At 36.7% G+C, this 12,945-nt stretch overlaps 1 protein-coding gene across 1 annotated transcript in view; it reads right to left on the bottom strand.

Annotated features, from left to right (window-relative positions):
- npffr2a (neuropeptide FF receptor 2a) overlaps positions 1-10,299 on the bottom strand; it is a 29,826-nt gene extending 19,527 nt beyond the window's left edge. Inside the window, exons 1-3 of the mRNA XM_057328030.1 lie at positions 10,048-10,299; positions 8,874-9,211; positions 3,713-3,812 (exon numbers count right to left, since the gene is read on the bottom strand). Of these exons, the coding sequence (XP_057184013.1) occupies positions 3,713-3,812; positions 8,874-9,204 (431 nt within the window). The 5' untranslated portion in view covers positions 9,205-9,211; positions 10,048-10,299. The remainder of the gene's footprint in view (positions 1-3,712; positions 3,813-8,873; positions 9,212-10,047) is intronic.
- Positions 10,300-12,945: the final 2,646 nt, after the last annotated feature.

Genomic DNA, 12,945 nt, shown 5'->3' with positions numbered 1-12,945 from the left:
CCCAAACGTCTCAATCCTTGACCCACCAACAGGTAATCTGTGTCAAACACCAAATTTTTAACATGGGGAAAACACACATTCGTTTCAGTAGTTTTTATTTTATCACAAATTAAGTCCATAGTCCAACAAACAATTTCTCCCTCTCCTTCCTCCTAGCTACCCTTAGTTTATTTCGGAGCATCCTTCATAGCTACAAGGTCCCCTCTCCCAAATTTCATTTCTTTCTGTACTATGCACTCTTTAATTTCCTTACAGATATACGATTTATTATTTGGGTATATAGTTATAATTTTTTTGTTGTTTATCTTTACAGAAGTGAATGTAGCCTGTAACAGTCTCTGCAGCCTCCTCCAAGTCCAGACTACGAAAGAGGTTCCAGTTGGTACAGGAAATGCAGCCTTTTAAGGTTTCAATACTCTCACTATTCCACACATACAGTTTTAGTTTGTGGTTTACTGCTCTTAAGCAAGGACTTATAAGTGGGAACTAGATGGTCACCTTTATGATCAGAGGAGCCTAGTGGCGGTTTAACCTTAGCTGTATAAGCATCTTGACATTCCCATAAAATGTATCCAAAGTATTTTTGCCTCTAGTGTTACAGTCCACATATTGATAGAATCCAGGCAACACAGTGTACAATGACTAAAATCCCCTAAAATAAAACAAGGTGCTTCAGGGGTACTTCTTAATTGTCTATGAACACAGTCTGCTGAAAGTTTAGCTGCATTTGCAGCATTCCCACTGGGTGGTACATACACAGTACATAATAAAATGTTCCCAAATTCACGTGGTAGATAAAAAAAGCCTAATGCTCAGACATACTAGTTCAATGTCGGATTTACAGAACAGCTCTCTCACGGAAAATTGCGAGTACCACTTTTGGTTAACAAACACAAATACCACCTCCTTTGCTCTTGCCTGAATTGTCATTCCTGTCAGAGTGCAACAGAGAAAAGCCTTCCAAGGCAATGAGCGCGTCAGGCACGTCCTCTCGTAACCACGTCTCAGTGAACACAAGCAGGCATGAATCCCGATACTCATGTCGAACTCTGGTATTAACTCTGAGCTCCTCAACTTTGCTTCTCAGGGAGCGGGTGTTGCAAAGAAGCATTGAGGGTAGTGGTGGTCTTTCTGCCCTTCTCCGTAATCTCTGCTGCCACGATGTCCCCTCTTCCGCATCCATGCCCGACAGCTTTTCGCCAGTGCTCTCGCCTGCAAATCCCTCGGTAGCTGGTGGGCGAGTGTAAAACTAGTCCGGAACAGTAAGAGTTGGTCTCGGGTATAGCGCAGGACTGCCTCCGACACAAAGTCCCGATTCACTGGCATGGAGTTGCATGTAAACAGCCATACAGGGAATGGTAATCGATGATCAGCTGAACTTCATGGATCATGTTGACTGCACAACCCGGTTCTGTAGATTCATCCTCTACAACATTAGGAAAATTAGACCTTTCCTGTCCAAGCATGCTACACAAGTCCTAGTCCAGGTTCTTGTCCTGTCCAGACTGGACTATTGCAATGCGCTACTGGCTAGACTTCCAGCTTGCACAATCAAATCTCTACAGATGATCCAGAATGCAGCGGCAAGAGTGGTCTTCAATGAACCGAAGAGAGCGCACGTCACTCCTCTCTTCATTGAGTTACATTGGCTCCCTATAGTCCCTCGCAACAAAATCAAAGCTCTGCTCTTGGCCTATAAGACCACTACTGGATCAGCACCCCCATATCTTCACTCGCTAATACAGATTTACGTGCCCGCCAGATCCCTAAGCTCTGCAAACGAACAACGTATTGTAGTGCCATCCCAAAAAGGGAAAAATCACTCTCACGTACCTTCTCTGGATCTGTTCCACATTTGTGGAATGATCTGGCCGCTGCTACAAGATCAGCAGATTCTGTAGCCATCGTTAAGAATAGGCTGAAAACACACCTCTTCCTTCAGCACCTGACCGATTAGTTCTGACTTCAATCTCTTTTCTACTCTTTCTATCCTAAATAGAAAAAAAACATAGCGTTGTATACTGTGGTAGGCTATATGAGATCAGTTTTACTGCGCTTATGCTTTTTGTTGTCCTTATGTTGTTCCAATTGCTTCCATTGTTTACCTCATTTGTAAGTCGCTTTGGATAAAACCGTCTGCTAAATAACTAAATGTAAACGTAACTCAAGACACATTTAAATATATTAACAAACATAAATAAACAAAAATGCCAAGTGATGGACTGGCCATCAAAACTGGGTGTACCCTGTCCCAGATGCTGGGAAGAGCTCCTGTGACCCTGAAGAGCATAACCAGATTCAGAAATAGAAAACATGTGGCATAAAAACAAGTTTTGCAACATGACTGAAAACTTACAACTGAATAAAGGGAAGAAAATTATGTTCAGGGATGTAATTTAACAGACTTTTTTCTGTTTTATTTTTCTGCTTATTGGGGGTCTTATATTTACATTTACACAAAGACTCCTAAAGTGTATTCGAAAACTTGAGCATAACAAATTCAATCACTTGTGAAATCATTCAAACATAATGGTGGCATTGAACTGAATGCAATTACCTAACAACTTAGATAAAATGATTTTACACCTGATTTACAGAAATTTACAAAATATTTACTTTAAATTAGTGCTGTCAATCGATTAAAAAAAATAATCGGATTAATCACACATTTTCTGTGATTAATCCCTATTAATCACACATAACAATAATATTTTATAATATACTTTTACATTTGAATAATTTCACATTTAATCTTCAAATTGATGTAGAAACAACATATTTCTTTAACAGCGTCATTTTATGAATGAAAGAAATCATTTTGATATTAGTACTGTAACTGATGTCTCTATTAAATTGATTATTTTAACATTAATTATAGCCATTCAACAATATAATTGATAGCTATCATGAAATATACAGAAATTAAAGGAAGTTCTCAAACACTTTACAGTCTTTAATGCTAAATTATAAATTAAATGCAGGAGAATTCTCATTAAAGCTACAAAATCACATTGATTTCTTCTTTTATTTTGTTCTTTGATTAACGTTAGTGACGGGAGTCACAGCAGCACGTTTAAGAACGCGGCCCGTTTAAGAGCTGTCTCAGTACGCAGATTTGACCGTCACCGCACTCCCATTTTCACAACTCTTTGCATTTATTTAAGATTTTATTTTACACTTTGAAGTCTTGCTTAAGAAAATGCTAGACAAAACGGGCTCTCTGACATAATCTTGTATGGTTTTATCCATTCAAGCACGAAAGAGAACTTAACACGGATGCGCTGTCTGACAGAGATTCACCGACGCAGCCTTCAGCCCATGACTGTTTACACCAGACTGAAGACTTTAGAAGCTGTCTATCTTCATTGAACGTGTCAAAGCAACTGTTTAAAATCGCGCTTAAGTGGTTTAAAAGCCTGTACACGAATAAGAGCGTGATTACATAATGTAACGCTAGACAAAGAATGTCAAAACAAATGGATGCTGCGTTAATTGTGTTAAATATTTTTCACGCGTTAATTTGAAAAAAATAATCGCATGCGTTAACGTTGACAGCCCTACTTTAAATATAACAAATCATATTAAATGTTCATGAACAAATGTGATTTTGTTATTTTAAGATAGTGTAGCAACCTTCATTCTATGTCATAGGATCTTCTGACAGGATATCATTAATGCCTTAAGCTGAGATACCAGCTGATATTAACATTACCTGTCAACTGCTATGGCAACCAAGGTGAAAACGGAGGCTGAGACGGATATGCCCTGGACCATCCCACTCATTTTGCAGACCATGTTTCCAAATGGCCAGCCTGCGTAGAAAAGAGAGGTCATATGCTACATACAGTGGCTTGCAAAAGTATTCATCCCCCTTCATTTTATTCACATTTTGTTATGCTGCTGCCTTATCTTAAACTACTTTAAATGATTATTTTTTTACATTAATCTACACTCCATGCACATAAATGACAAAACAAAAAACTGATTTTTGACAGCTTTGCAAATTTATTAAAAATAAAAAATAAAAATAAGTACATTGCATAAGTATTCATACCCTCAACTCAGAAAATGGTTATAGCGCCTTTACAGACTCAAATCTTTTTGGGTATGATGTGAAAAGCTTTACACATCTGCATTTGGCAATTTTCTGTCATTCTTCTCCTCAGATCCTTTCAAATTCTGTCAGGTTGGATGGAGATCATCAGTAGACAGACATTTTCAGGTTTCTACAGAGATGTTCAGTTGGGTTCAAGCACTAGCTGGGCCACTCAAGGACATAGACAGAGTTGTCCATAAGCCACTCTTGCATTGTTTTAGTTGTGTGCTTAGGATCATTGTCATGTTGGAGAATGAACCTTCTGCCCTGTCCGAGGTTCTGGGTGTTCTGGGCTAGGTTTTCATGATCATTATCTCCGTATTTTGTGTACAGTCCCTGAAGCTGAAAAATACCCCCACATCATGATACTGTTTCCACTACACTTTACTGTTAAGATGGTATTGTACAGGTGTTGAGCAGTGCTTGTTTTTCTACAGACATGATGCATGAATCTGAGATTCATCAGACCAGAATATCTTGTTTCTGACAGTTTGAAAGATTCATTGAAGTACGTTTTTGCATATTTCAAGTTTCCATGTGTCTTCACTGAGCAAAGGTTTGAGTCTGGCCACTAAGCCATAAAGCCCAGATTGGTGGAGTGTTGCAGTGATGTTTGTCCTTCTGTATGTTTCTCCCATCTCCATATATGATCATGGAGCTCAACCAGAGTAATCATCAGCTTCTTGGTCACCGCTCTAACCAAGACCCTTCTCCATCGATGGCTCAGTTTGGACAGGAGGTCAGCTCAAGAAAGAGATCTGGTGGTTCCGAACCTCTTTCATTGAGGATAAATGGAGGCTACATGCTTCTGTGAACCTTCAATACAGCAGATTTTTTTCAGAAGTCTTCCCCAGATCTGTGTCTTGATACAATCCTGTCTCAAAGCTCTACTGGCAATTCTTTTGACCTCATGTCTTGGTTTTTACGTTGATATGCATTTTCAGATGTTGCACCCTTTATAGAGAGGTATGTGCCACTCCAAATCATTCTTATTCAATTGAATTTGGCACAGGTTAACTCCACTCGAAGTATATAAACATCAACAAGCAAAACTAATGCTTCTGAGCTAAATTTCAAGTGTCCCAGAAAAGGGTATGAATACTTATGCAATGTACTTATTTTTGTTTTTTATTTTTAATAAATTTGCAAAGCTGTCAAAAAACGTACTTCAACGAATCTTTCAAACTGTCAGAAACAAGATATTCTGGTCTGATGTCAGACTCATGCATCATGTCTGGAGAAAAACAAGCACTGCTCAACACCTGTACAATACTGTCTTAACAGTAAAGTTTAGTGGAAACAGTATCATGATGTGGGGGTGTTTTTCAGCTTCAGGGACTGTACACAAAATACGGAGATAATGATCATGAAAACCTAGCCCAGAACATTCAGAACCTCGGACAGGGCAGAAGGTTCATTCTCCAACATGACAATGATCCTAAGCACACAACTAAAACAATGCAAGAGTGGCTTATGGACAACTCTGTCTATGTCCTTGAGTGGCCCAGCTAGTGTTTGAACCCAACTGACATCTCTGTATAAACCTGAAAATGTCTGTCTACTGATGATCTCCATCCAACCTGACAGAGTTTGAAAGGATCTGAGGAGAAGAATCACAGAAAATTGCCAAATGCAGATGTGTAAAGCTTTTCACATCATACCCAAAAGGATTTGAGTCTGTAAAGGCGCTATAACCATTTTCTGAGTTGAGGGTATGAATACTTGTGCAATGTACTTATTTTTGTTTTTTATTTTTAATAAATTTGCAAAGCTGTCAAAAATCAGTTTTTTGTTTTGTCATTATTGTGCATGGAGTGTAGATTAATGTAAAAAAAATCATTTAAAGTAGTTTAAGATAAGGCAGCAGCATAACTAAATGTGAATAAAATGAAGGGGGATGAATACTTTTGCAAGCCACTGTATATTTATGATCATAATACTGACAAATAGAATTACACTGTAAAATACTGTTTTATTTGACAGATTTTTCACAGATTTTAAAAATACTGTAAAAAGGTTAAATTAAAGAAATAGACCACAAATTTACAAGTTGGGTGTAAAATTTTCTGGAGCCCCATGCCACTACTGGAAAAACTTGTGACTTGTGACTAACTTGTAAGACTAGTCTTTAAGTAGCCTAGTTTATGCAACCGCCCCCAGGTTGAAAATACTGTGTTGTCAAAGTTAACAAGTACTTTTCAATACTTTTTATTAGATATTTGTAAAACCCAGTGAAAAGCATAAAGGGTGACTAATAATAATAATTTATGGCAAAAAAAAAAATCACGAAATATGGAGATACAAGGTTTTAGACAGCAGGACAGCAGCTAAGTATTAAAAAAGCTCTTGAAGGGATAGTTCACCTTCAAAATGAAAATTCTGTCATCATTTACTCACCCTGTTGTCATTTTAAACCTGTGTGATTTTCTTTATCATGTAAAACACAAAATAAGTTCTTTTGAAAAATGTTGGTAAGCAAAAACCGTTGGTTCCCATTGACGTCTATTGTATGGACACAAAACCAATGCAAGTCAATGGGGACCAATAGTTTTCTGTTACCAACATTTTTCAAAATATCTTCTTTCGTGTTCTGAAAAAGAAAGAAAGTCATACAGGTTTGAAATGACAAGAGGGCGTATAAATAATGACATTTGACACAATGACAGTTTCATTTAGAAGGTGAACTATCCCTTTAACATTAAGGTACTGTATGTAACATATACACACATTTTTTGACAAATCCTTTATGCCTCTACCTCACTTGTAGTGCAATTTTTACTTGTTTTTATATTACATTTAAATTAAAACTTTTCTTTACCTCACATGACATGAAAAACCAGATAAAAGTCATGGTGGAACATAAAGAGGATCATTATAATAAAGATTTTAACCTGATTCGTTAAAATGTGTTTCACTGACACCATGTCAAAAGGTTTAACATTTGCCTTTAGTCACAGGCTTGGGATAATGATGAAGAATACCAAGCAGTTCACTGACTTTTTCTCCTTTTAAAGCAACCAATATTAGCTACAGTGCAATCAATGCACGGATCTATGGCCCAGAGCAACAAAATGCCCTCAGATTTGCCATGGTAATACAGTTTCTACAGTTACCATCTGGTGGGATTTGCAGAATTTTGTGTATGGTTGGATGAGGTGAATTGGCTTAGGGAAAGGCTTAACAATATCTCACTGTGGGGGTGGGGAATGCGTGCGTGTGAACTAATTTGTGTGTTGTTTTATAGTGAACAAAACAAGAGACACACTTGCACTTCCTCCGGGCCTTGGGTGACTAACATGAAACATAATTTTAAATAGCTTTTTTCCTGACAGTCTCGTGTTCACATACATTTCCGAAAAAGGAAAAGATGCCATTTTTACCCATTAACTTTTCATTGGTTATTAGATTAATAGTGTACTGTGTGCTCATTTGAGTATTTCTTTATTTTTAAACAATAAGAATACAGTAGCGTATTCACAGAAAAGGTTACTGTCACACATATTAAATCAAGGTCTACTTAATTCTACACGAGTGTGAAGTATGGTTAATATTCTTATTTTGAGTCTTATAAAAGTCTTATTTTGTAACAGCCTAACCGCACTGTAAAACAGTCTGAACCATACTGTTTCACACATGGCAGATATAAAACCTTTTTTGCTGTCTTATGCTCAGTTTATTATTTGCATTTATTTGTTTCTTGGTGTTTTTTGGAACATTTTTTAACCCGAATTAATGGTGTTTGTCATCAATTTTCAATATCAATACTACTTTTTACGAGGAATTTCTTCTTGCTTTTTTTCTTGCTTCTAGATTGCTTTGACACCAGACTGCACCTTGACTTTTTGAATTTAGCAATTCAGTCTTAAAGAAAGCCAATACATTTTTTGTGATTTCCTCATCTTCATCAATGACAAGATGGGTTATAAATTGTTTTTCACCTCAGTAGACAATGGTCCTGATAGTTTGTCACAACAGGGCATGACAGCTCTGAAGTAAAGCAGATTTCTATATACATTTTAGTGACATTGTACCATTTTACACAGCATTGGCTGATTTATGCTCTGGAATCCGGCCTGTCACTGATGGCAACCACAAATGTACATTGCACTCAACTGAGTGCCACCACTGCTATGACTCTTATCTGTCCTTTAAACTATAGTGAGCACTAATTTTGTCAACGACTTTGTTTCTATGGAAACATGCATGACCTACAGTATAACACTGAATAGAGTTTCTTACTGCCCTTCTTACAACCCCTTGTTTCTTGTGATTCAGCCAACTACTTGAAAGATAATAATGGTAATATTAAAATAAAAAATGCATGATTTTGTTTAAAACCTGCAGTACGTACAGTAATATTAATACACCCATTTTTGACCCAGATGTGTTATGCTAATTGCAAATAAATTGTACAAACATGTACAATAACCAGTAATTTTACAGGTATGTTTTTTCTGGCTCATGGTATTCTGGTGCTTGTGATGTGCTATGCTAACATACACATTTTGGAAGATAATACTGATGCAATATCACACTGTATTTTAAACCACTAATTTTAAACATCTGAAAATTTAAAAAGTCTAAAATTTTGGTGCCACTAGAGCATTTATTCAATGTCAAATGAAGGGTTCTGGTTACTAGAATATTAGTCTTCTCTGGTCAAAGTAGCCCTAAGGAGATGCACAAATGTGAGTTTAATATACAAGCATGCATTAAAACAAAACCTTAGTTAACTCTGAATCACAAGAAATACACACTTCTCTGCCACTGCACTGACCTGTAATAATGTTGTCAAGAAGAGTTGTTGGCATGCAAAAAATCCCAACAAGAAGGTCACTGATGGCGAGGTTGAGGATGAAGAGGTTGGTGACAGTGCGCATGTTTTTGCTCCTCAAGACTATGAAGCACACCACTCCATTTCCAACCATGCAGACCAGGAATATGAGCAGGTATGACACTATGAAGATTGCTGCTACTGTTGGCTGATGCAGATAATATCCTACATATGTGATGTTGTTTTGAGGCAAGAACAATTCACTGGAGCCATTGGGAAAATTCCAGTTATCATCATCCACAACGGTAATGTTCAGGTCCAGAGTTTCATTCATTTTATATCTAAAGATAAAATAAAAATGAATTGTTTTAAAACATTGTATCAAAGTTTTAGTTTCCCTCCTACGTAAATACTAATTAATTTGTCTTTATACTTATCTCTGGTCTGTTTTACTACAAATGTGTATCTCTGTAGCTCCCTGACGTTACGCTTTGTAAATAATTATGCATACTCTCATAAAGTGGAATGCAATTATACAGATCTCCACTGTGAATCTTGATTTGAAATCACCTTATAAACGCAGAAATGTCACATTTGCACACATTTGCCAATTAGTTTATGTAGTCTTCTTTGCTATAGGCCACTCTGGCTTTTCACAGAGTTATTGTGAGATATGCCTGTAATAAACCGAATCATCTAGTCGTCAGATAGTCTGGATCTCCAGTCAAAACAGCCCGTTCTCCTGAGGGAAAGTTTTCTTTTTCATTCAAGAAGAAAATCATCATGTGACCTAACTAATATCACATCCACAAATAATAATAATACTATAGAGTTGCAAACTCATTTACAGACTAACAGAACAACAACAAAACACAACAGCTCATACAGTTTAACATTCTGCTGAGACGTTGTAGCATGTTTGATGCCTGCGTATTTTGTATGTTTGTGCATGATGCTCGTTATTTGCGAGACTTTGATGAACATATGGTACAGTGCAACATCAAATAATAGTTGCACTCGCAGAGGTAGGATTCATCCATTCATGTAATCGAGCGTTTCTCTTGCATTTCTGTCACAGTATGTATAAAATCAGTTTGCATTAGTAAGATTTAAAAAAGAAATAGAACAAATTAACTAACTTCGCAACACTTAAAAGATGATCAACAATGTTTCTTACCTTGTATATACCCAGTTTCGCTTTTGTACTACCTGTTCCCAGGTAAAAACGAACGCGCACACCTCCTTGTTCGCCTGTTCCTCCACGGAGAGACATAAGGAGTCTTCGAAATTCTTTAAAATGAGTAAAAATTTAGTTCTTATTTGTAAATAAATTGCACATCTTGTTAAGTTTACTTCCGCTGTTCCGTAATTTTGAGTTTCAACAAGTTTTCCGAGGTATCAGAAGCCGCCCGGTGCCACTTGCACTCTGTTGAGCAGACACTGTCAATGAACAATGCGCAGGCATGAGAGAGGGAGAGAAATAGCTACTGGCGGAGTGATGATGCGCAGCGTCATAGCGCACGCGGGGATGGACAAGCCATTGGATTTTGCTCCGGTTATTTACGCCCAGTAATAGCTTCTCTGTGACAATTGAAAACATCACCACCGAAAGGAAAAACAGTTACGCACGACCAAAGCCCTTTTATTTTAATTTTGCATGATGACATTTTGTTTTGAGACCTGCGTTATTTACAGCAATCAATTTTTAATTCTTTGAAAGTCCTGTTACTGCTCATTTATAGCGTTTTTATATGCTTTTTAAGACTGTCAATAGCCTTCCCCGTTCGCAGTGGGCCCTTTACATTGACATAGGCACCATGTAAATGCATCAGTAGGGGGCACCATTCGCTAGTATATGAGAACAAAGTAAAAGTAAGTAACGAACTGGAGAGTAGTGAGGGTGTGAAACTGTCTGAGATCTCAGAGACTGTCTGCAATGCATTGAGAATGCAACGGGCTTTCAAAGCAGTTAGAGAAAAGGCACATTGGTACGTTGGTAGTCTACCTCTCTAGATAATGACTGCATATACAATATCACCATAGTAACAGCAACATAATTCCCTATATATTTACTCCCTACATTCAGTATTTTGTATAAACTACAAAATATAGCTACAAAATAAATAGATAACTCATCTAATAGCCTGATGACAGCTTTGAGTATTCCACCATTATTCTGTTTATAGAGCTTGGTGGTATGTTGTTTAATTAAGATTCTGCTTTCTTTTGTGTTCTGTACCACTCTGAATATAGGGCTGCATTAGTGTAGTCTGCTAAGCAGTGGTTTTATTTTAGGTTGGCTGATTGTTAGTGAGATGGTGAGTCATTTGAAGGCTGTTGTGTTTTAGGAGGACAAAGCAGATTTTAGTCACATTTCTTCTGTGGGCAAAAGCAAAACAAAAGAACCATCATTCATGTATGCCTAACTTATTCATTTTTTAAATGTTTTTAAAAAATAAATAAGTTAATTACACTACTGTGTAGAATACAAAAAGCACTTTAAAAATGAAAAGATACACAAGGCAGAACTTGCAATTATATAAAAAAGTATTGAATTACTATTATGTATATGCACCAACCTCGGCAGAAAACAAAATAAAATATTTTTAAGAATGTTGGTAACCAAAGAACAGTGGTGCCCATTCACTTCTTTGTATGCACACAAAATCAATGCAAGTGCACTGTAAAAAATGATTTTTTGAGTTTGTAAATAAAGCTAGCATTACTCGAGTATGTTTTACAAGCAAGTTGTATTTTGTCTTTCTACTTTAAAATGTCGCGTTTAATTCAATGTGTTACTTGAGGTTCCTTTGTAATTATTTGTGCTCTAATACATAAGTAAATTTAAATGAAAATGCCAAGTAATATTTACTTGGTGTTTTGTCATTAAATTAAGCGATGTATAAAACTGATGAACGCAAGTAAATTATACTCCACACAGCCATATAATAGCTGCGCGTGCGCACTTCGGACATTACAACTGGCGCGAAGAGCCAGAGGAAAGCTTGCGCATCGAAACATTTTTTTCAGTGCCTGAGGGGATTAAACTATGGTAAGTCATTAAATGTTTTCTTTTTAATTGATGTAGTAACGTTTGCAGCATAGTGCAGCGTTAATAAACTTTATTTTCGCTGGTTTGTTTGAGTTCGAGTTCTTGTTATCGAGTCTCGGTATTGCTAACATTTCTGGACAACGTTTGCAAACGCGGTTGTTTTTTATTATGCACATGGATAATAGAATTAACGTGATGCTAAGTTAAGCTATTAATATGTTGACAGTGTTCAGTTTGCTAAACGTAGTGTCAAGTCTTGTATGTCTAACATTAAGTAACTTAGACAAATAACTTAACCATGTAATGCATATTCATAAAGTTAAATCAAGTGTATGCTCTGTATATAACCAATATGATATTGATAAACTTGCAGTAGCCTACTGTGTTAACTTACCCTTAGCTAACTCTGCCTTAGCTAGCTCTGAACTGGCGTTGTTGTTACAGATAGAATGGTGGATCTTGAACTAATTTGTTCTAACATTTAAACATTGGTATAACGTTAGCCTATGTTCAATGCATTAAGGTCAATAAGTTCATTTGAATTATTAATGACAAATAATCTAATTGTGGCATTAACATCCATGTTCATCTGTTCCACAGGTATTGGACTCACCATTCTCACCAATAAAACATTTTTAACTGATGCCAGAGGAAATGTGAAGGTGGTTTAATGGATCTGAATTGATTTCAAATGCATAGAGACTGTGTCTGTCCCCCGAATAATACTACAAAATAACAAAATAGCCAAATCTCAGAGAAAAAATCTAATCGTGATTAAACCTGAGGACAATGTAATAAACGACCAAAACAAACTCATAAATTTCTGCCTGCTTAATATTAGATCACTAAATTCAAAAGCAGTTATTGTAAATGAAATGATCACAGACAACAGTTTTGATATACTTTGCCTTACCGAAACCTGGCTTAAACCAAATGATTATTACGGTCTAAATGAGTGTACACCACCAAGCTACTGTTATATGCATGAGCCACGTCCGGTTGGTCGAGGTGGCGGTGTCGCAA

This window comes from Triplophysa rosa, linkage group LG2 (genome assembly GCF_024868665.1).
Source record: "Triplophysa rosa linkage group LG2, Trosa_1v2, whole genome shotgun sequence".
Taxonomy (NCBI): Eukaryota; Metazoa; Chordata; class Actinopteri; order Cypriniformes; family Nemacheilidae; genus Triplophysa; species Triplophysa rosa.
This window is presented reverse-complemented; position numbering and strand designations above follow the sequence as displayed.